Here is a 24,403-nt window from a genome sequence, read left to right as displayed (position 1 = left end):
ACAAACATCAGGAGCTTAGTCTGAAGTCTTGGCACTGACTGTACCTACTGTTCTAGGTATGTGGGGGACATGCTGGCATGGCTGCACCAGGCTACAGCTTCAGAGAAAGAACATCTGGAGGCTCTGCTGAAACAGGTCACAGTACAAGGTACGTTACGTATACACGAAATGGACAAAATTATTTAGACACCCCTTCTTATTATTGAATTCATGTGTTTCATCTATATCAATTGCTAACGTGTAATAAACTATATAAGGTAAATTATGTGCTTTCAAAATTGCACCAATAATTTAGTGAAGGCCCTTTCCTGAAGAAAAGCCTGGTATAAAGAAACTCCAGTGGTTTGCACAGAGCCCTGACTTCAGTGCCACTAAACAGCTTTGAAATGAACTGGAACATCAATTCAGGCTTTCTTGACTAACATCAGTGCTCAGCCATACAAACGCCCTTTTGACTCACATACTTCAAAGTTTAATGAGAAACCTGCTCAGAAGAGTGACTGTTGAGATCTAAGGTGTGTGGTACATGAGGTGTGTGCTTTTTTGGTTTTACAGGTGTTGAGGACACCATGCAGGAGATTGTTGGTCACATAACAGAAGGGGTGTGCAGACCGCTAAAGGTGAGACCATAAAACAAATCAGTCAGATAATTAATTTAGCAAAAATACAAAAGCAGTTTATTTATTTGCATTGAAAAAAAAAAGAACAATTATTATTTATATAGATTCGATCAGGGTGTTCAGAATCTCAGTGCTGGTGTGCTAGCAAAACATCCCACTGTGCCACCTGGGTGCCGCTTGAAGTCGCTTTTTGTTTCTAAAAACGACATGATTGGTGCTTGTAAAAGCTTCCCAGCCAATGGCACTGTAGCTTTATTGTTTCTCTGTTAGACTTGAATATGCTCTACAATACACCGATCAGCCATAAGATTAAAACCACCTCTTTGTTTCTACAGTACATTCACTGTCCATGTTATCAGCTCCACTTACTATATAGAAGCACTTTGTAGTTCTACACTTACTGACTGTAGTCCATCTGTTTCTCTGCATGCTTTGTTAGCCCCCTTTCATGCTGTTCTTCAATGCTCAGGACCCCCACAGGACCACCACAGAGCAGGTATTACTTGGGTGGTGGATCATTCTCAGCACTGCAGTGACAATGACATCGTGGTGGTGTGTTAGTGTGTGTTGTGCTGGTATGAGTGGATCAGACACAGCCGCGCTGCTGGAGTTTTTAAACACCTCACTGTCACTGCTGGACTAAGAATAGTCCACCAACCAAAAATATCCAGCCAACAGCGCCCCGTGGGCAGCGTACTATGCCCACTGATGAAGGTCTAGAAGATGACCAACTCAAACAGCAGCAATAGATGAGCGATCGCCTCTGACTTTACATCTACAAGGTGGACCAATTAGGTAGGAGTGTCTAATAGAGTGGACAGTGAGTGGACACGGTATTTGAAAAATCCAGCAGCGCTGCTGTGTCTGATCCACTCATACCAGCACAACACACACTAACACACCACCACCATGTCAGTGTCACTGCAGTAATACCTGCTCTGTGGGGGTCCTGTGACAGTCCTGACCATTGAAGAACAGGGTGAAAGCAGGTTAAAAAAGTATGTAGAGAAACAGATGGACTACAGTCAGTAATTGTAGAACTACAAAGTGCTTCTATATGGTAAGTGGAGCTGATAAAATAGACAGTGAGTGTAGAGGTGGTTTTAATGTTATGGTTGATCAGTGTATATGGACACCATTATCCACTTTGTTCTGTTGTGTGTTGAGTAGGTGAGGATCGAGCAGGTGATTGTTGCAGAGCCGGGTGCTGTGCTGCTCTACAAACTCTCCAACCTGCTCAAGTTCTACCACCACACCATCAGGTACAGCAGAATTCACCCACTAATAGATAAAACACTCATTTCTGCTAAATTAAAGCTTAAATGTTTTTACTATTGTCTTCTTTTAGTGGCATCATTGGCACAAGTGCTGCAGCTCTCTTAATGACCATGGAGGAGATGCACGTTCTTAGCAAGAAGATGTTCTTCAACAGCCTCAGTCTTCATGCTAGCCGTCTCATGGACAAGGTAAATAAATAGTGCTGACTTGACAGGAATTCTTGGCATTGAAAAAGGAATATAACCATTAAAACCAGTTTAATATGAGCACATATTTAATCATAATTAAAGACATGTAATTATGATCCACATATTACAGCTCCATATGACCTTTCCTGTTATTGCACAATGCTTGAAGTCAATAAACTGGAAGAACTTGTACCTTGTAAACAGCAGGGGCGCACGGCTCCGCTTAACCAATTAGCCTGTGCAGCAAAACAGCAGCCGCACACCTAAATTACCACCAAAATATCCATGAACACGGCCGGGCTTCTTCAGAAGGCTCCTTCACTGACGGGTCGATCCGTTGAAACAACAAGACGGTCTCGCTCGTCACTCTTCCGAGAGAATCGTCACCTTGGTAGCACACTAATCGAATAAAGCTTAAGGAGGTTACATATCAGTGGCCAAGGCCAGGTGCCAGAAACGCTGACCAGAGCTAATAAGCTCTATTAGCTGCTTCAGAGCAGCGGAGCTTCTAGCATGGAAGGATGGGTAAAAGAGCTCAGGCTTTATTAGAGTAAGTCGCACAGGGGAGATGAGTATCGAGCATTAGAAGAGTCTATACTCTGCTACCTGAAAAATGAACAACATTTGATATAGTTTGGATATATAAACTGCACTCTAGTGGTTTTTTTTTTCTTTCACTCCAGTAAAAATACTGTTTTCAGCTATTTGACTGAAAGTGCATTACCAACATGCTGCCACTGTTTGGCCCTTGAGTGAGCCCATAAACCCTCAATTGCTTTTAAAAAGGAACAGCTGACGAATGACTTAATAACTTAAAGCTAATGTAATTATAAATCCAGAAACGTAAATGTCAATTTATTATTTTTAGATTCAGGCAGATTTACAAACTATGGTGACAATGTGACATTACACACTTTTTTAAAGCACCCCCCAATTTTTTCCAAATTTAGAGAAGCCAATTTGCTGCTGGGGACCCCAATGGCGTCCAAGGAGGGTGTATATTCGCCTGACACATACTCCCTCTGATGTGTGCGCAGTCCACCAATCTTATTCTCCCATACTTTGGTGGATTTGTGTGCTCCTAAACTTTCTGTACAGATGCACTGTGTATTCTGACACCTTTCTATCAGAACCAGCATTAACTTCTTCAGCAATTTGAGCTACAGTAGCTCGTCTGTTGGATCGGACCACACAGGCCAGCCTTCGCTCCCTGTGACCTTGTCGCCGGTTTACCACTGTTCCTTACTTGGACCACTTTCGATAGATACTGAAGAGCTGCGGTTTTGGAGATGCTCTGACCCAGTCGTCTCGCCATCACAATTTGGCCCTTGTCAAACTCGCTCAAATCCTTACGCTTGCCCATTTTTCCTGCACACATCAACTTTGAGGATAAAATGTTCACTTGCTACCTAATATATCCCACCCACTAACAGGTGCCATGCTGAAGAGATAATCAGTGTTATTCACTTCACCTGTCAGTGGTCATAATGTTATGCCTGGTCGGTGTATATATATATATATATATATACAGTGTATCACAAAAGTGAGTACACCCCTCACATTTCTGCAGATATTTAAGTATATCTTTTCATGGGACAACACTGACAAAATGACACTTTGACACAATGAAAAGTAGTCTGTGTGCAGCTTATATAACAGTGTAAATTTATTCTTCCCTCAAAATAACTCAATATACAGCCATTAATGTCTAAACCACCGGCAACAAAAGTGAGTACACCCCTTAGTGAAAGTTCCTGAAGTGTCAATATTTTGTGTGGCCACCATTATTTCCCAGAACTGCCTTAACTCTCCTGGGCATGGAGTTTACCAGAGCTTCACAGGTTGCCACTGGAATGCTTTTCCACTCCTCCATGACGACATCACGGAGCTGGCGGATATTCGAGACTTTGCGCTCCTCCACCTTCCGCTTGAGGATGCCCCAAAGATGTTCTATTGGGTTTAGGTCTGGAGACATGCTTGGCCAGTCCATCACCTTTACCCTCAGCCTCTTCAATAAAGCAGTGGTCGTCTTAGAGGTGTGTTTGGGGTCATTATCATGCTGGAACACTGCCCTGCGACCCAGTTTCCGGAGGGAGGGGATCATGCTCTGCTTCAGTATTTCACAGTACATATTGGAGTTCATGTGTCCCTCAATGAAATGTAACTCCCCAACACCTGCTGCACCCATGCAGCCCCAGACCATGGCATTCCCACCACCATGCTTGACTGTAGGCATGACACACTTATCTTTGTACTCCTCACCTGATTGCCGCCACACATGCTTGAGACCATCTGAACCAAACAAATTAATCTTGGTCTCATCAGACCATAGGACATGGTTCCAGTAATCCATGTCCTTTGTTGACAGGTGACAGCCATGCAGACCAATTTGATGTAGTGTGCGGCGTATGGTCTGAGCACTGACAGGCTGACCCCCCACCTTTTCAATCTCTGCAGCAATGCTGACAGCACTCCTGCGCCTATCTTTCAAAGACAGCAGTTGGATGTGACGCTGAGCACGTGCACTCAGCTTCTTTGGACGACCAACGCGAGGTCTGTTCTGAGTGGACCCTGCTCTTTTAAAACGCTGGATGATCTTGGCCACTGTGCTGCAGCTTAGTTTCAGGTTGTTGGCAATCTTCTTGTAGCCTTGGCCATCTTCATGTAGCGCAACAATTCGTCTTTTAAGATCCTCAGAGAGTTCTTTGCCATGAGGTGCCATGTTGGAACTTTCAGTGACCAGTATGAGAGAGTGTGAGAGCTGTACTACTAAATTGAACACACCTGCTCCCTATGCACACCTGAGACCTAGTAACACTAACAAATCACATGACATTTTGGAGGGAAAATGACAAGCAGTGCTCAATTTGGACATTTAGGGGTGTAGTCTCTTAGGGGTGTACTCACTTTTGTTGCCGGTGGTTTAGACATTAATGGCTGTATATTGAGTTATTTTGAGGGAAGAATAAATTTACACTGTTATATAAGCTGCACACAGACTACTTTTCATTGTGTCAAAGTGTCATTTTGTCAGTGTTGTCCCATGAAAAGATATACTTAAATATCTGCAGAAATGTGAGGGGTGTACTCACTTTTGTGATACACTGTATATATATATATATATATATACAGTGTATCACAAAAGTGAGTACACCCCTCACATTTCTGCAAATACTTTATTATATCTTTTCATGGGACAACACTATAGAACTAAAACTTGGATATAACTTAGAGTAGTCAGTGTACAGCTTGTATAGCAGTGTAGATTTACTGTCTTCTAAAAATAACTCAACACACAGCCATTAGTGTCTAAATGGCTGGCAACATAAGTGAGTACACCCCACAGTGAACATGTCCAAATTGTGCCCAAAGTGTCAATATTTTGTGTGACCACCATTATTATCCAGCACTGCCTTAACCCTCCTGGGCATGGAATTCACCAGAGCTGCACAGGTTGCTACTGGAATCCTCTTCCACTCCTCCATGATGACATCACGGAGTTGGTGGATGTTAGACACCTTGAACTCCTCCACCTTCCACTTGAGGATGCGCCACAGGTGCTCAATTGGGTTTAGTCCATCACCTTTACCTTCAGCTTCCTCAGCAAGGCAGTTGTCATCTTGGAGGTTGTGTTTGGGGTCGTTATCCTGTTGGAAAACTGCCATGAGGCCCAGTTTTCGAAGGGAGGGGATCATGCTCTGTTTCAGAATGTCACAGTACATGTTGAAATTCATGTTTCCCTCAATGAACTGCAGCTCCCCAGTGCCAGCAACACTCATGCAGCCCAAGACCATGATGCTACCACCACCATGCTTGACTGTAGGCAAGATACAGTTGTCTTGGTACTTCTCACCAGGGCGCCGCCACACATGCTGGACACCATCTGAGCCAAACAAGTTTATCTTGGTCTCGTCAGACCACAGGGCATTCCAGTAATCCATGTTCTTGGACTGCTTGTCTTCAGCAAACTGTTTGCTGGCTTTCTTGTGCGTCAGCTTCCTTCTGGGATGACGACCATGCAGACCGAGTTGATGCAGTGTGCGGCGTATGGTCTGAGCACTGACAGGCTGACCTCCCACGTCTTCAACCTCTGCAGCAATGCTGGCAGCACTCATGTGTCTATTTTTTAAAGCCAACCTCTGGATATGACGCCGAACACGTGGACTCAACTTCTTTGGTCGACCCTGGCGAAGCCTGTTCCGAGTGGAACCGGTCCTGGAAAACCGCTGTATGACCTTGGCCACCATGCTGTAGCTCAGTTTCAGGGTGTTAGCAATCTTCTTATAGCCCAGGCCATCTTTGTGGAGAGCAACAATTCTATTTCTCACATCCTCAGAGAGTTCTTTGCCATGAGGTGCCATGTTGAATATCCAGTGGCCAGTATGAGAGAATTGTACCCAAAACACCAAATTTAACAGCCCTGCTCCCCATTTACACCTGGGACCTTGACACATGACACCAGGGAGGGACAACGACACATTTGGGCACAATTTGGACATGTTCACTGTGGGGTGTACTCACTTATGTTGCCAGCTATTTAGACATTAATGGCTGTGTGTTGAGTTATTTTCAGAAGACAGTAAATCTACACTGCTATACAAGCTGTACACTGACTACTCTAAGTTATATCCAAGTTTCATGCCTATAGTGTTGTCCCATGAAAAGATATAATGAAATATTTGCAGAAATGTGAGGGGTGTACTCACTTTTGTGATACACTGTATATATATATATATATATATATATATTGGAATTGATTAACACTAATGGGCAAAGGTACAGAGAAATCTCTTTTAAATCACAGTGTATATATTTATTAATATTCATAATTACTTTTATTATTATAATCATTTCCCTCTCTCTGACTTCCTCAGGTTGAACTGCCTCCCCCTGATCTGGGCCCTACAGCCTCCCTCACCCAGACGCTGTCACTCCTCAGGGAGGTATTAGCATCACATGACTCATCTGTGCTTCCTCTGGATGCACGGCAGGCGGACTTTGCTCAGGTAAAGAACACACTAAGGGTTGCAGAGTCCTGTTTCTTATAGCTTATATAATAGGAGTGTTGCTTATAGTGTTATTAATTTCATATAATCATTTAGATTTGTCTTTTCCTTATTCCAGATGTAGCGGGCTTGCATTATTTACCATTGCACCAGCCAAGCGCTCACACTTAATTATAGTAATACATGTATTAATAGTAGTATATGTACTAAGCTCTACAGGGCTGTTAGAGCTTTTTCCATACAGAAAATTACATTAAACTTAACATGATGAAAAAGTTCAAGTGTGAATCAAAATAAGACAACAGTTAAATTAATTAAAACAGGAGAGGTTTTTTTTGCCTGAGAAATTATTTATTTTGAAGGCCTGGGATGTAAAAATTAAGGGATGCCACATTTTTTTAGAACATACAATTACAGGTCTGACTGTTTACTAAAAACATTTAAATTTGGTGGGTGGTGCTACACAAAGCAGCAGTTACAGTGAACCAAAGTTCACAGCCAAGACATCCATCCAAATAAATATAATAAAGCAAGTGTTTTTTTTTCTTATTAAATAGAACACACAAGTTTAATATGACCAAACAATACTTGCTTACTTATCTATAGTTTTAAGTTTTTGCTTTATATACTTTTACATTGTTTTGTTCAGGTGTTGTCGTGTATCCTGGACCCCCTGCTGCAGCTCTGTACCGTGTCCGCCAGTAACCTGGGCACAGCTGATATGGCCACCTATATGGTCAATTCACTCTACGTGATGAAAACCACGCTGGCTCTGTTCGAGTTCACAGACAAGAGGCTAGAAATGCTCGAGTTTCAGGTATGACCAAAATTCTATTTAACCACATTGTTTCTCATTCACGAGGGGTTCCACATTTGTAAAGTATTTTGAAGTTTGGACAACATGGGTTTCATTATTTCCATCATGCAAATACAACATTTCATAGTATAAACATGAATGTGTTGGGAAGACTTTGGCCTGTAATAGACTAGACAACTTGCCATTATTGACTCAGACCTATTCTTGCAGAGAATGGAAGGCCATCAGTCCATGAGTTGAAGCTGAGACTAAAAAAAAAAAAGAACATTTTGGAGTGGTCCAATAAAAGTGGCCTATTATAAAGGGTGATGTGGGTGTAGATGAATAAATATTCAAGGCTTTATTCATCAAACATTGAAGTGAAATTGTTCAGTGTGACGATGCTGAACAGAAAAAAATTATCGGACGTGCAGTCAGGTGAATTAGAGATACAAAATGGTCAATGACTGTGTGTTATATTAAACTTGTAAACCGATGAATCTTGTATAACCAGTAACTACCTGTCCTGTCATGAATGTAACCAAAGTGTAAAACATGCCGTTAAAATCCTAAATAAATAAATAAACAATAAGCTGGATATATTTTAATTAGGGCTGTCAAACGATTACAATTTTTAATCGCGATTAATCGCGTTTAAAAAAAAATCTGTGTAAATGTTATAGAAAACAAGGATTTTAAGTGAAATGTTACCATTAAAATGGTGAACACATTTTATGCTAAATGTACTTATGTTAAAAACTGCTGGGACAAGAGAAAACTGTAAGGGAGTTTTATTCACTCACATACTAGGCAGTAATACTATCCAGCAGAGACCCTTGACTTCGTATATATGTCAGATTGTAGGTTAGAATTTCTCCATCAGCAAACATTGTAGATCAGCGGTGCTTTAGGTGGGATAAGGCGTAGTTATTGTAACAGACTTTACTGTGGTTGTATTGTGACAATGGTTTGATGGACGTTTCTACACGAAGTGAGTGTGTTTTGACCCTTTGGGGCTTCCATAGTTCATGTAATAGCATGCTTGGCTAACGCGATGACTCTCGGTACCGTAACAGAAGAAGCTAATAAAAGTGTTCTGCTTCCGACAATTTGTGAATATAGCGTGTATTTATTTCTTTATTAAGCGAGTGCATCACTACGACGCTCGGTTACATTATGTTAACAAACCGCAAATGAAACAAACGGTGGCAAATCCGACGTTAAAACGTTGGTTCTACCAGTCAGACGCGCGCCCCACACTTAATGAGAGATGCCGTGCACGGTCAAGTCACAACATGAACTACGGATGACTTGCAGGGCCAAATAGAATTTGCGTTAACGGCACTATTTTTTAAAATCGTGTTAAATTGAAATCGCGTTAATGCGTTATTATCGCGTTAACTTCGACAGCCCTAATTTTTATACTTTGTCTGCTGTTGTGTGTATTAGATCGAGGCACATTTGGACACTCTGATCAACGAGCAGGCATCTTTCGTGCTGACGAGGGCTGGACTCGGTTATATCTATCATTGTTTACAACAGCACAGCTCAGAGCAGGTGAGTGCACCAAGCCAGCAGCCACTTTATAATGTCATGCTACATAATTACATGCAATATAAAATATTATAGGTGTGCACCTTATTTGTATTTCAGCACCAGATACTTGCACATGGACAAATGTGTATCAAGCTAGAGAGAAAGCAGTTAATACAGTTTTTTACTGTTTATAAATCATGTTTTGGGTATTCTGTAAACTTTTAGCCTATTCAAGTCAAAATTATAAACTGTGTTAAAACACATGCAGTGCAATATTAATCTGAGAATTAAATACTTCAAATCCTACAGACAAGTGTTAAAACATGAGCTCTGATCTTACTGGGCAGTGGTAGCTCAGTGGTTAAAGTACAGGACTAGTAACTGGAAGGTCACTGGTTCAAGCCCCACATCTGCCAGGTTGCCACTGTTGGGTCTTTGAGCAAGGCCCTTAACTCTCAAGTGCTTGCAATGTATAGTCTCAATTGATAAAGGCATCAGCTAAATGCTGTACATGTAAATGTACTGTGCCACTTTTAACTCCTTTGAAGAGAGTAAACCTGGCTTATGATTCCTATTGAGCAAAACTTCCAAAGCCTTCAGTTGGCCAGTTAAGAGCTCCAGAGAGGGAACCAGGCAGTTTGGAAAAGTCACTCTCAAACAATAGCGTGAATGTAAAAAGCAACAAGGACTTATCTGAAGAAGTGGTGTTGATAGAAAAACACTAGGCTAAATGAATACATCAGTAGGGGTGGCATTACTGTTTCAACATGCTGTTTAGTGCAGTCCAAACTGGTTTGGACACAGCCTTTGTTGTAGGAACAAGTTGCTTGAAACCAAGAAACCACACTGTATTTATACTGCCGTCATGGTTACATTCCAATATAAGTCAGTTTGTTGTGAAATTGCGATTGAGTCCACCCAATTAGGAATGAGTATATTTCTGGTTATTTTAGATTCTTTAATAGCTAACAATCAATATGATAGAAAATTTGTCATTATCGTCTACATGACAATATGTGTTTAATTTATGACTATTGTTTCCAAGTGCAGGAACCAGTCAGAAGTGTTTCTTATGTGCTACTATATGGCAAAAAGTTTGTGAACCCTAATCCTAATTATTATTATAAGTTCTAATGTTGCAGCCACACTTATTGGTAATAGAAAATGAAACGAAACATAAAGCAATGAAGAGCCAAGATTTATAAAAACTGATTCAAAATCAGCGTTAATCCAACATATATTGGTTAAGGTACTGGACTAGTAATCAAAAGGTTGCTGGTTCAAGCCCCACCACTGCCAGGTTGCCACTGTTGGGCCCATGAGCAAAGCCTAAAACCCATATACATACAGTGTATCACAAAAGTGAGTACACCCCTCACATTTCTGCAAATATTTCATTATATCTTTTCATGGGACAACACTATAGACATGAAACTTGGATAGAACTTAGAGTAGTCAGTGTACAGCTTGTATAGCAGTGTAGATTTACTGTCTTCTGAAAATAACTCAACACACAGCCATTAATGTCTAAATGGCTGGCAACATAAGTGAGTACACCCCACAGTGAACATGTCCAAATTGTGCCCAAAGTGTCAATATTTTGTGTGACCACCATTATTATCCAGCACTGCCTTAACCCTCCTGGGCATGGAATTCACCAGAGCTGCACTGGTTGCTACTGGAATCCTCTTCCACTCCTCCATGATGACATCACGGAGCTGGTGGATGTTAGACACCTTGAACTCCTCCACCTTCCACTTGAGGATGCGCCACAGGTGCTCAATTGGGTTTAGTCCATCACCTTTACCTTCAGCTTCCTCAGCAAGGCAGTTGTCATCTTGGAGGTTGTGTTTGGGGTCGTTATCCTGTTTGAAAACTGCCATGAGGCCCAGTTTTCGAAGGGAGGGGATCATGCTCTGTTTCAGAATGTCACAGTACATGTTGGAATTCATGTTTCCCTCAATGAACTGCAGCTCCCCAGTGCCAGCAACACTCATGCAGCCCAAGACCATGATGCTACCACCACCATGCTTGACTGTAGGCAAGATACAGTTGTCTTGGTACTTCTCACCAGGGTGCCGCCACACATGCTGGACACCATCTGAGCCAAACAAGTTTATCTTGGTCTCGTCAGACCACAGGGCATTCCAGTAATCCATGTTCTTGGACTGCTTGTCTTCAGCAAACTGTTTGCGGGCTTTTTTCTGCGTCAGCTTCCTTCTGGGATGACGACCATGCAGACCGAGTTGATGCAGTGTGCGACGTATGGTCTGAGCACTGACAGGCTGACCTCCCACGTCTTCAACGTCTGCAGCAATGCTGGCAGCACTCATGTGTCTATTTTTTAAAGCCAACCTCTGGATATGACGCCGAACACGTGGACTCAACTTCTTTGGTCGACCCTGGCGAAGCCTTTTCCGAGTGGAACCTGTCCTGGAAAACCGCTGTATGACCTTGGCCACCATGCTGTAGCTCAGTTTCAGGGTGTTAGCAATCTTCTTATAGCCCAGGCCATCTTTGTGGAGAGCAACAATTCTATTTCTCACATCCTCAGAGAGTTCTTTGCCATGAGGTGCCATGTTGAATATCCAGTGGCCAGTATGAGAGAATTGTACCCAAAACACCAAATTTAACAGCCCTGCTCCCCATTCACACCTGGGACCTTGACACATGACACCAGGGAGGGACAACGACACATTTGGGCACAATTTGGACATGTTCACTGTGGGGTGTACTCACTTATGTTGCCAGCTATTTAGACATTAATGGCTGTGTGTTGAGTTATTTTCAGAAGACAGTAAATCTACACTGCTATACAAGCTGTACACTGACTACTCTAAGTTCTATCCAAGTTTCATGTCTATAGTGTTGTCCAATGAAAAGTTATAATGAAATATTTGCAGAAATGTGAGGGGTGTACTCACTTTTGTGATACACTGTATACCAGTATATTTAACTTTCTTTCTCTGATTTCTTCCCCCAATTTTCTCCCCTAATCTAGTCATATCTAACTACCCTGATTGCGTTATGCTTCACCTCTACCGATACAACCCTCCACTGCTGACTGAGGAGCTTCGCAACTGACGCACGCCCCCTTCGACACGTGTGCAGTACCGATTGCCTCTTTTCACCTGCACAAGGCGAGTTCATATGCGGATCAGCCTTGTGCACAGAGAGCCACACCCTGATCAGCATTATTCCCCAACTCTGCACAGGCGCCATCAATCAGCCAGCAGCGGTCATAAGCCTGGTCCGGCTCATTCCACCCTGAACAACGGCCAGTCGTCGTTCATGTAGCGCCCAGCTTAGCCTGATGGCAGAGCTGAGGTTTGATACGATGTATTCGAAATCCCAGCTTTGGTGTTTTACCACTGCGCCACCTGCGCCTTTTTTTTTTTTTTTTTTTTTTAATTTTTTTTTAGCACATCCAATTGTTCAATTTGCATCGTGCTTCCTCTCTGTCTATGCCGAACCCTGCCCTGACAGAGGAGATCGAAGCTAACCCATATCCCCTCCGAAACATGAGCAGCAGCCGGATGCATTTTTGCCACCCACACATTGATGAGTTTGGCGCCACCTAGCATTGCATGCGGAGAGACACACCCTAAGGGCACTCTTCCTCATCTCTTGTGCAGGCGCCTCTAATAAGCCGGCAGAGGTCGTAATCGCATTCTGACAGAGAGAGACCCACATCCGGTTCTTTGTCCCACCCCCCAACTGAGCAACCGGCCAATCGTTGCTCATACAGCCGCCCAGCCTCGAACCGGGGAGGCAGAGCTGGATTCGAAACGATGTACTCAGAATCCAGCTCTGGTTGCAGCGTGTCTTTTTACCGCTGCGCAACCTGAGCGGCTTTTATTTGGAATTTTGGAAGAATTTTTTATTTATATTTTTATTTTGTTTATACAATAAACAAATGTTTATTTCACTGAAACATGTACACATACTTATGAGTAGTAGTTTTGCAAGGGTCTTTTTTCTGAATATTGTATATATAGACTGTTCCCATGTGCATATAGTGAAGTCCATTAAACATGATTTGATGTCCCACTGTTCAGTTGCTTGTACTGAGTCCTGTCCCCTATCCCATTAGACACAGTTGAGATTAATTGGAATGTCCATTGCAAATAAGGTGTTTTTGTCCAACATCAGTGTCAGTTTTTGACAAACTGGGGACAATTTCCAACAAAGCTTTTCAGAAGACTCAGGCTGTTATAGCTGCAAATGGGGATAAAGTGTTTATGCTTTTGGTTTTGGAATAGGATGTACAACATGCTTACATTCAGGAGTCTACAAACTTTATAAAGTTTACATAAGTTCACATAATATAAATGACTCATCTAAATTTCATTTTTTTTTTTGCAATGTATCATTTTTTTTTTTTTCCATGCACGTTGAGCGAACAGCGCTTAGAAGCTTTTTACAGGATTGTGTGTGTGTGAGTGTGTGTCAGTAATGTCTCTTTAGAGCTTATTATATTCACAGCTTAGTTTATGACCACTATATTGCCTGTAATCAGCGTGCTGTCAACCGGCCGTCCATCCCAGTCACTCATTGCTCACGTCGCTTTTTTTTCCCTGCCTATTTTTCTCATTTTACCGGAATAGTCTTTTGTTAACGTAGCCTCTCTTTATACCCTGTTGCCATGGTTACTCTACGGTGAAGCTCTCATTAATAGTTCTGGGAGCGTGGCCTTTCTCAAGTTTTTCACACACCAGGAAATGACCTGAGATTATAAAAAGGTCCGAGATAAAAAGAAATTATTTCTCATATGCACTCATTTCTCACACGCCTCATTATATACAGTTACATTTCCTCTCCTTCCTCTCGTATTTTGTTCATTCTTGATGATATTTTGGTGCTAAAAATATTAAGTATGCACAGTATATTAAAAGTGTTTATTAGTGTTGCAGTCAGAGCTCTGTGCAGACCACATTAAATTAGTCAAACACTTTAACAGGACAGGGCTTGTCCCAAACTTCTGTCACAGTTTTGGAAGCATTCAATTAACACACCTGTTAGCAAAAGGTGTGGTTTAAACACCTAAACACAATAATTAGTTCGGGTGTCCACGTAATTTTGGCCATGGACAGGGCGACAATCTGGTGGCAAACCTCCTCTTACACATAGCCAATCGTGTCTGTGTACATAGATGCATGGCTGACCGACAGTACCACTGAGATTCGAACCTGGCTAGCGTAATTGACTCTTGACTCTATTGAGCTTGAGCTTTAATTATTATTACTGTTATTATTATGCCAACTGAAACATGTTCCATGTCAAATCAGATTTTTAAGTATCATTATGTTATTTATTATTGCGAGTACATGGTTTGCTAGTGTATTTATTTATTTATTTATTAGGACTTTAACGTCATGTTTTACACACTTTGGTTACATTCATGACAGAAACGGTAATTACTCATCAGTTTACAAGTTTAATGTCAAACACAGTCATGGACAATTTTGTATCTCCAGTTCCACCTCACTTGCATGTCTTCGGACTGTGGTTGGAAACCGGAGCTCCCGGAGGAAACCCACACAGACACAGGGGGAACATGCAAACTTCACACAGAAAGGACCTGGACCGCCCCACCTGGGGATCGAACCCAGGACCTTCTTGCTGTGAGGCGAGCCACAGTGCCGCCCTCGTTTGCCAGTGTAACTGTAATTACTAAAATCATTTACCACCAGAAAAGCTGCTGGCAACTCATTACTTTAGGGACTATTATGCCTGTCACTTCAGGTCAATCTATTTAGAAGAAATGATACAACTGCAACACACTGCAGTATTACAAATTCACACGACCAACTCGTCATTTGACAAACTCATAATTTACAAGAACGGACAGTTCCGAGTACAATGATTAGTAAGGACAGAAAAATGTGGTCATGGCACAGTCGAGCAGTCTGGCCGTTCACTTGCCAGTTCCTGCCCACTCCCCTATGAGAGGCTGCAGAGTGACTAACTGTCTTAAGACACCTGCTGTCCACAAGTGCAGAACACAACTGTCTCGCCTTCTGCTTCACTCAACTCTCGTTGGTAATTCTGGTGCCTCCCGCCCTCTATTATTCAGACTTCTGACATTGAAAATGGGATTGAAATGTTGCTGGAGAAAGTTGTTTTGCTGTTCTGTTATAGTTTCTAATATGGTTATTGTCAGTTCTTCTGACTAATGACAGGTAGCTGTCTGGACAATCATTTATTTTTCAGCTTTTTATTATTATAAGAGCTTGTAGGAATATTATAATGTATGGCTGGTTACACGGACATGAATTAAACATATTCCTGGGTTAGATTAAATAATTAATAGTGAATCACCACTGGTGTATTTTTAAGTCTATGACTCATCCATCTGTCCATCCATCCATCTGTCCACCCTGTCCATTACTGAGTCTGTGCCTGTCTAGGGTTGATGTTAAAAATTTAAAGACTTGTAAGGAACCTACACCGATCAGCCATAACATTATGACCACCTCATTGTTGTAAGCTCCACTTACCATATAGAAGCACTTTGTAGTTCTACTGTACAATTACTGACTGTAGTCCATCTGTTTCTCTACATGCTTTCATCAATGAGCCGTGGCTGCCCATGACCTTGTTGCTGGTTTACCACTGTTCCGTTCCTGGACCACTTTTGATAGATACTGACCACTGCAGCTCCACCCCTCAAGAGCTGCAGTTTTGGAGATGCTCTGACCCAGTAGTCTAGTTATCACAATTTGGCCCTTGTCAAACTCGCTCAAATCCTTACGCTTGCCCATTTTTTCTGCTTCTAACACACCAACTTTGAGGATAAAATGTTCACTTGCCGCCTAATATATCCCACCCACTAACAGGTGCCGTAATGAAGAGATAATCAGTGTTATTCACTTCACCTGTCAGTGGTCATAATGTTATGCCTGGTCGTAAATAGTAACTAGAGCAATTTAAGTCGAACGTAGCCTGTGAGAAAAGCTGTCATGACATTACGTTATAAAAGCTGTGATGACGCTTACAGGAAACGTATCACTATCATAAAACTCACCTGTTATGACTACTGACGACAGAATGTGACCTTTTGAACTAAACCTGCACATCTGGTTTTTAATAATGAAGCATTGTGTGCTGTTGGCATCAACATGAAAATATATATTTTTAATTACTGTATACCTTGTGAACTTAATTTTTCTTCTGAGAATAAGTTTAAGAGGTTGTCTCACAAGTTTTTTCCCACTTTTTTAGGGTACTTTATCCAACCTCCCATCTATGGATAGTTCATCTTTAAAAGCAGCTATGGTGAGTCACATCTGTGTTACTCTATGCCCACTAGTCAGGCTTGTCATTTTTCATTCTATTTGTCACCAAAATAACATCAAGCAGTGACTTTTTTAATGTTTGTTTCATTCATGTATACATAAACATTTATATTGTGAATTTATAATGTGGCATTCCCCCCCCCCCCCCCCCCCCCAATTTTCTCCCCTAATCTAGTCATATTTAACTACCCTGATTACGTTATGCTTCACCTCTACCAATACAACCCTCCACTGCTGACTGAGGAGCATCGCAACTGACACACGCCCCCTCCGACACGTGCAGTACCGACTGCCTCTTTTCACCCGCACGAGGCGAGCTCACATGCAGATCAGCCTTGTGCACGGAGAGCCACACCCTGATCAGCATTATTCCACAAGTCCGGCTTGTCCCACTCTGAACAACAGCCAATCATTGTTCATGTAGCCGCCAGAGCTGAGATTCGATACGATGTATTCGAATCCCAGCTCTGGTGTACTAGTGTATTTTACTGCTGCGCCACCTGAGCGGCAATGTGGCATATTTTGATAATGGGAATTATCCAAAATTAGGATTCAGTCTTTAAATCATACTCATCTTCTTATTCTTACACTCCAACTTGTATATTAGCTTTACCTAAAATATTAAAAATTTTGTTTATTTTATACAGGTCCAGTTTGATCGCTACTTGGCATCTCCAGATACCTTTGTGATGCCCCAACTCAACTTTCTCCTCAGTGCAGCTATCAGGTAAGTCTTCATACACATACAGTGAGCTAAAACAGGTAATCCAACCTTTTATTTTTGTTTTCCAGTGCATACATACACTTCATATTCACATATATTGTCTTTACACTGAACTGTGGTGTTTTGTCATAAGAAGTTGCTGTTGGCTAGAAAGTCTGCTCACACTGAGTAGTAATAGTAGTTGTTCTTAGGTACAAATTTAGTTTGATTTGCAAGTGAAAAGTTTATGGAACCACAAATTGTCCCCGAACAGGTGGGCTGTTCAGATTTGACCTGCTTTTAGACTAATGATAATTTGTACAGGGGTACAGTTCCTCCAGAAACACTTGCCAAATCTAATTTAGACAAAATGCAGGGCAGAAACCCACCCCATACACAGTGCCCACCCCTACCCAGAAAACTCATGTCAGCATATGACATGCAATCTTCCTGGCTGGCAGATAGCCCCTGCTGAGGTATGAATCTGGATCTGTATGGTGGTAGGCTAGCAGAATAGATTGCTTTTGTTTATATAAATTTAAAGTATAACGTGAAAAGACATACCTACATATGCAATGCATGTTGTGTAGAGCACTTTCACATATATATATATATATATATATATATATATATATAACATATATATAACATATAATATATACAGGGTGGGCCATTTATATGGATACACCTAAATAAAATGGGAATGGTTGGTGATATTAACTTCCTGTTTGTGGCACATTAGTATATGGGAGGGGGAAAACTTTTCAAGATGGGTGGTGACCAGGGCGGCCATTTTGAAGTCGGCCATTTTGGATCCAACTTTAGTTTTTTCAATGGGAAGAGGGTCATGTGACACATCAAACTTATTGAGAATTTCACAAGAAAAACAATGGTGTGCTTGATTTTAACGTAACTTTATTCTTTCATGAGTTATTTAAAAGTTTCTGACCACTTATAAAATGTGTTCAAAGTGCTGCCCATTGTGTTGGATTGTCAATGCAACCCTCTTCTCCCACTCTTCACACACTGATAGCAACACCGCAGAAGAAATGCTAGCACAGGCTTCCAGTATCTGTAGTTTCAGGTGCTGCACATCTCGTATCTTCACAGCATAGACAATTGCCTTCAGATGACCCCAAAGATAAAAGTCTAAGGGGGTCAGATCGGGAGACCTTGGGGGCCATCAACACAATTTCTATCCGCTCCTCACGTGTTAACCTCTGCGACATGTCAATGGCTGTAAACAAAGAGAAGCTTGTAAATAACTCATGAAATGACCCTCTTCCCATTGAAAAAACTAAAGTTGGATCCAAAATGGCCGACTTCAAAATGGCCACCATGGTCACCACCCATCTTGAAAAGTTTTCCCCCTCCCATATACTAATGTGCCACAAACCGGAAGTTAATATCACCAACCATTCCCATTTTATTTAGGTGTATCCATATAAATGGCCCACCCTGTATAACAAAACTTGTATGATTCATCCCTGCAGAGAATGGAGGAGTTTGTGGGTGTTACTTACAAGCATAGTTGTGTGGGTCTACAAGATTTTAGAGGAAGGCTAAGTAACCTAAATGATGAGTTTGGTGGTAACCATGAGCGACTACATGCGCGCATTGCATGTGTCCTCACTGCAGGACTATGCTTTTAGCATGAGTGTGGTGTTGCTATCTGAGAGAGAGAAAAGGAGAGAGACTATCTGAGTCACGTTGTTAATGGTAAATGTAGCAGGGTCGAGCAGCACTCAGTGTCCCTCAGGTTAATGTTCTCTATTAATGGAGATGGAATCGTGGATGGGCCGACCACCGCTAATTATCCACCGGTCCATTTCTTTCTCTCTTGTTCTGTCTCTCTCCCATCTTTTTCAAGCTCTGAATCTCGCTCGTCCACCCACACCTAACCGCTCCATGTGACATGACTCCACGTGGCTCTCAGGGAGAGTTAAATAAAGGTGGATTAGTTGAATTAAAAACCAGGGCTGTGAATGTGCATTATGCATGTCAGTGAACACATTTTATTTTAAAACCAAGCTTTTGAGGTTAATTATATATGCACAGAGCAAAGAAAAGTGCTTTTTGTTTACATGCCCAAACCCACGCTGTTCTCCTGTGTACTTTAGAAGCTGAGCTTTTGTGGAGCTCTAGGTGGCACTGTTAGACTTTTCTGCTAGCTGTGGACCAGTGCTTGGTAAACACACTGTGTGTACGGTTTCACCAGCAACTTGGATCACTTCATGGTGTTTATATCACTGCTGATGTGTGGTACTTTTCTAAACAGGCAGTCCCACCTGTGGCCACCCCATGTTTTTTGGTGATATCTTGCCAAATCTCAGTGTGCTTCACCATCAAAACAGAAGGCTTCATATACCACTGATGTGCCAACTGTTGTAAACTATATACACTGATCAGCCATAACATTAAAATCACCTCTTTGTTTCTACATTCACTGTCCATTTTATTAGTTCCATTTACCATATAGGAGCACTTTGTAGTTCTACAATTACTGACTGTAGTCCATTTGTTTCTCTGCATACTTTTTTAAACCTGCTTTCACCCTGTTCTTCAATGGTCAGGACCCCCACAGGACCACCACAGAGCTGGTATTATTTAGGTGGTGGATCATTCTCAACACTGCAGTGACCATGACAAACAAAGAGCAGAATTATCCAGATTATTGTGTTTTCCTTAGTTCTTTATGGATGTAAAAGCTGGACACTAAAAATCATGACTGAAAGGAATGAGTCGAATGACATGAAAGGAATTGATCCCTTTCCTCTTGGCAGAGGCCTTTGAGACTGTCTTGGATGGCGAAGAAGACAAACAAAGAGGATGGATTCTCGATCAATTTCAACTTAACCTCCCACTCAAGTCCAGGTAACCAACTGATCCTCTCTTATTTTGGAGACATTAGAAGAGAACCAATTCACTGGAAAAGATAATTCTGCTTGGAAGAGTTAAAAATAAGAGAGATGGCCAGGAACTAGATGAATGGATACAATCAGAGGAACAACGAACCAGCCATTAGGAAGTCTGAGGAGCCAAACAGAAGACAGGCTAGTCGCCAGAAGTCAATCAACTTGACAGTTAAACATTCTGATATGATATACGGTAAAACACGCTAGCACACCAGAGCTGACATTTCAAACTCGTCGGTTCAAAACTCAGCCCTGCCATCCGGCTGGCTGGGGGGCTACATGAACAACGACTGGCTTGTTGTTCATACAGGGAGGGGAATGCTGGATAAGGACCTCATAACTAATGCAATTACGACCTCTGCTGGCTGATTAAGGATGTCTGCACAGAGTTGAGGGATAATGCTATCAGGGTGTGGCTGTCTGTACACAAAGCTGATCCGCATACGAACTCGCCTTGCGCAGGTGAAAAAATGCAGTCGGCTACTGCACACTTGTCGGAGGGGGCATGTGTCAGTATGATCTTCTCAATTGGGGCAGGGGTCAGCACCAGTAGAGAGGAAGCATAACGCAATTGAGTAAAAATTGGATGCACTAAAAATCGGGAGAATATATATATTTATTTATTTTCTGAAGAGCTACCTTCCTCCAGGCCACCCAAGGAGGATGAATCCCTGTTGAGTCTGGTTGCTCACAAGGTTTCTTGCCTGTAATCTTAGGGGAGTTTTTCCCTTGCCACCGCTGCTCTCAGTTTGCTCAACAGGGGTTTGGGGGGTGTTGGTTTTCGGTCCTGGGTTCTGTAAAGTTGCTTTGAGCAGATGTCTGTTGTAAAAATCGCTATACAAGTTTGACCTTGTCACTGCATGGCTTCTTTATGACACTCTTTCTCTCAAACTATCCATTCCTTTCTCGAAGAATTTTAAACAAAGTAAATTAAAGGGATTTACAGACGTAAATGGTTGGAAAAGCTTTGATGTTGATCCAAATATTACAACGTTTTTTGTGGTAAAACCAGTTTAATTTAAGAATTTTATATTATTAAAAAGAAACTGTTACTGTGAATTTTTTGTAATATTAGAAAAACTGTTTAAGGCCAGAGCATCTGTTTTCCTCACACCATGAATGAGGAACAAAGTCAGAGAAACCTGGACCAGTGACATCACTATCTTTCCAAGCATAGAATAAACTGAACGGTTTTCCCTAGATCGCGTTTTTCACTGATTTAATTTATTGATCTAACTTCATTCTTTCAGCTTTTTTACTAGAATTTTTCTGGCAGATTTTTTGTAAATACAAAAATGATGCTGAATGTGGCTGTTACTCTTTTATTGCCATTATAAAACTCGAGACTTGGGTCTGGAATCCTTCGAGAGTAAAAAAAAAAATAGGCATGCTTTTTAGGCTTTTTCTTTTTATCCTAAGGGGAACATTTTGCAACATTTTTATCTCTAGTCATAGAAGACTGGAATGTGGAAAGCTCCTGACCAATTTGCTCCGTACACACAATTCAGAATGTACAGTCTGCAGATTTAACATTTTGTACTGATCCACGAGGAATTCAAGACAAATAGCTTGTTAAAATCAGCCCTGTCGGCTGTGAAGACGAATTCATCGTCATTGTCACTGCACCTCTAAAAATACACTATATTGCCAAAAGTATTCACTCACCCATCCAACTCTTTGAATTCAGATGTTCCAATCACTTCCATGGCCACAGTTGTATAAAACCAAGCACCTAGGCATGCAGACTGCTTCTACTAATATTTGTGAAAGAATGGGTCGCTCTCAGGAGCTCAGTGAATTCCAGCGTGGTACCGTGATAGGATGCCACCTGTGCAACAAGTCCAGTCGTGAAATTTCCTCGCTACTAAATATTCCACAGTCAACTGTCAGTGGTATTATAACAAAGTGGAAGCGATTGGGAACTACAGCAATTCAGCCACCAAGGGTTAGGCCACGTAAAATAACAGAGCGGGGTCAGCGGATGCTGAGGCGCATAGTGTACAGAGGTCGCCAACTTTCTACAGAGTCAATCGCTACAGACCTCCAAACTTCATGTGACCTTCAGATTAGCTCAAGAACGGTGTGTAGAGAGCTTCATGGAATGGGTTTCCATGGCCGAGCAGCTGCATCCAAGCCTTATATCACCAAGCGCAATGCAAAGCGTTGGATGCAGTGGTGTAAAGCACACCGCCACTGGACTCCAGAGCAGTGGAGACGTGTTCTCTGGAGTGACGAATCACGCTTCTCCGTCTGGCAATCCGATGGATGAGTCTGGGTTTGGCGGTTGCCAGGAGAACGGTACTTGTCTGACTGCATTGTGCCAGGTGTAAAGTTTGGTGGAGGGGGATTATGGTTTTTCAGGAGTTGTGCTCGGCCCCTTAGTTCCAGTGAAAGGAACTCTTAATGCTTCAGCATACCAAGAGATTTTGGACAATTTCATGCTCCCAGCTTTGTGGGAACAGTTTGGGGATGGCCCCTTCCTGTTCCAACATGACTGTGCACCAGTGCACAAAGCAAGGTCCATAAAGACATGGATGAGCGAGTTTGGTGTGGAAGAACTTGACTGGCCTGCACAGAGTCCTGACCTCAACCCGATAGAACACCTCTGGGATGAATTAGAGTGAAGACTGTGAGCCAGGCCTTCTCGTCCAACATCAGTGTCTGACGTCACAAATGCGCTTCTGGAGGAATGGTCAAAAATTCCCATAAACACACTCCTAAACCTTGTGGGAAGCCTTCCCAGAAGAGTTGAAGCTGTTATAGCTGCAAAGGGTGTGCCGACATTCATTCTTAATCCACAGGGTTTAATATGGAGTCACTCAAGTTCATATGCGTGTGAAGGCAGACGAGTGAATACTTTTGGTAATATAGTGTATATCTGTGCAGCTGCTTTTGTATTACTTTTAAAATGCAGACATCTCCAGATCATCCGTATGATGTGTTAGCAAACACAACAGAAATAAGAACCCAGTTGGTTAAACTTGTATTTGTCTCTTCACAGAGAGCAGATCTTCAAACAATCCACAGGGCTGGTGTGCCGTGCGTATGGAGAGGTGTATACAGCCGTAACCAATCCAGCTAATGGCTACAGAGAACCTGAGAGTGTGTTACACAGATCCCCTCAGCAGGTACAAACCCTGCTGTCCTGAGCCGTCCATTCTCTCTCTCTCTCACACACACATACTTGTATCTGACAGAGATATCCACAGGATCTGGTACCAGATGTTGGCTGAACAGCAATATAAACCAGCCAGAGTCGAAAAATGTGGTGGATTCAGGGCTGGGGAGTGACTGTGTGAGTGTCCTTCTATTCGACTCCCACAATGTTATGAGTACAACACTTTGTATTAGAAAGAGTAAACAAGTCAAGCTTGGGGGAAGGGGGTTTAGGATGGACAAAAAAAGTACTATACTATATGTATATATGTGTGTAGAATTACACTGACAAGCAGAAAAATATATTTACAGATTTGTACATGTGTATAAGGGTGGGGGACAAATAAGAGTTTGGAAAATCTTTCAACCTGGTAAAAGCAATAATCCTGTGTTATTTGGTTTCTAGTTGTTGGTAACTTTTAAGGATTTAAAGACTTTTCTGACCCCTCCAAAGAAATCAATAAAGTTTAGACCACCAGTTCCCTACATAGTTTAATTAGATGGTTGTGAGCAGAAATTATAAGTAGTGCCCAAGACTGGTGTAAATTTGTAATGACCTGATTATGGACTGCATGGGTGACAGAATGCCATGTTTTGTTGTACTGTTTAGCAATTTCTTTTTTTGTTTGTATTTAAATATATTAAATATAATTTAAACACTGCTTGTACATTGAGTCTACGAATAACTGAAATTAGTCAGCGAGGTGCTGGCTGCAAGATTCCAATTATTAACATTTCCATCATCAAAGCTAATCCACAAGGACTTGTGTGGTGGCAGCCCTGCATTCTGAAGTGTAACCCAACAATCGACGGATTAAACACATGAACTCAACAGTGTTGCTTTTGGTTAAATCACTGCCTGGTTATGAAAGCGCACCGAGCTTGAGAGGTCTATACTGCATGTCTT

At 41.9% G+C, this 24,403-nt stretch overlaps 1 protein-coding gene across 1 annotated transcript in view; it reads left to right on the top strand.

Moving 5' to 3' along the window:
• The window catches only part of cog6 (component of oligomeric golgi complex 6), a 53,684-nt gene extending 29,526 nt beyond the window's left edge, over nucleotides 1-24,158 (top strand). The window contains exons 10-19 of the mRNA XM_063016418.1: nucleotides 57-148; nucleotides 556-620; nucleotides 1,791-1,882; nucleotides 1,969-2,086; nucleotides 6,961-7,092; nucleotides 7,742-7,909; nucleotides 9,338-9,445; nucleotides 16,649-16,702; nucleotides 17,370-17,449; nucleotides 23,342-24,158. Of these exons, the coding sequence (XP_062872488.1) occupies nucleotides 57-148; nucleotides 556-620; nucleotides 1,791-1,882; nucleotides 1,969-2,086; nucleotides 6,961-7,092; nucleotides 7,742-7,909; nucleotides 9,338-9,445; nucleotides 16,649-16,702; nucleotides 17,370-17,449; nucleotides 23,342-23,489 (1,057 nt within the window). The 3' untranslated portion in view covers nucleotides 23,490-24,158. The remainder of the gene's footprint in view (nucleotides 1-56; nucleotides 149-555; nucleotides 621-1,790; nucleotides 1,883-1,968; nucleotides 2,087-6,960; nucleotides 7,093-7,741; nucleotides 7,910-9,337; nucleotides 9,446-16,648; nucleotides 16,703-17,369; nucleotides 17,450-23,341) is intronic.
• Nucleotides 24,159-24,403: the final 245 nt, after the last annotated feature.

The sequence above is a fragment of the Trichomycterus rosablanca genome, chromosome 20, assembly GCF_030014385.1.
Source record: "Trichomycterus rosablanca isolate fTriRos1 chromosome 20, fTriRos1.hap1, whole genome shotgun sequence".
Lineage (NCBI taxonomy): Eukaryota > Metazoa > Chordata > Actinopteri > Siluriformes > Trichomycteridae > Trichomycterus > Trichomycterus rosablanca.
This window is presented reverse-complemented; position numbering and strand designations above follow the sequence as displayed.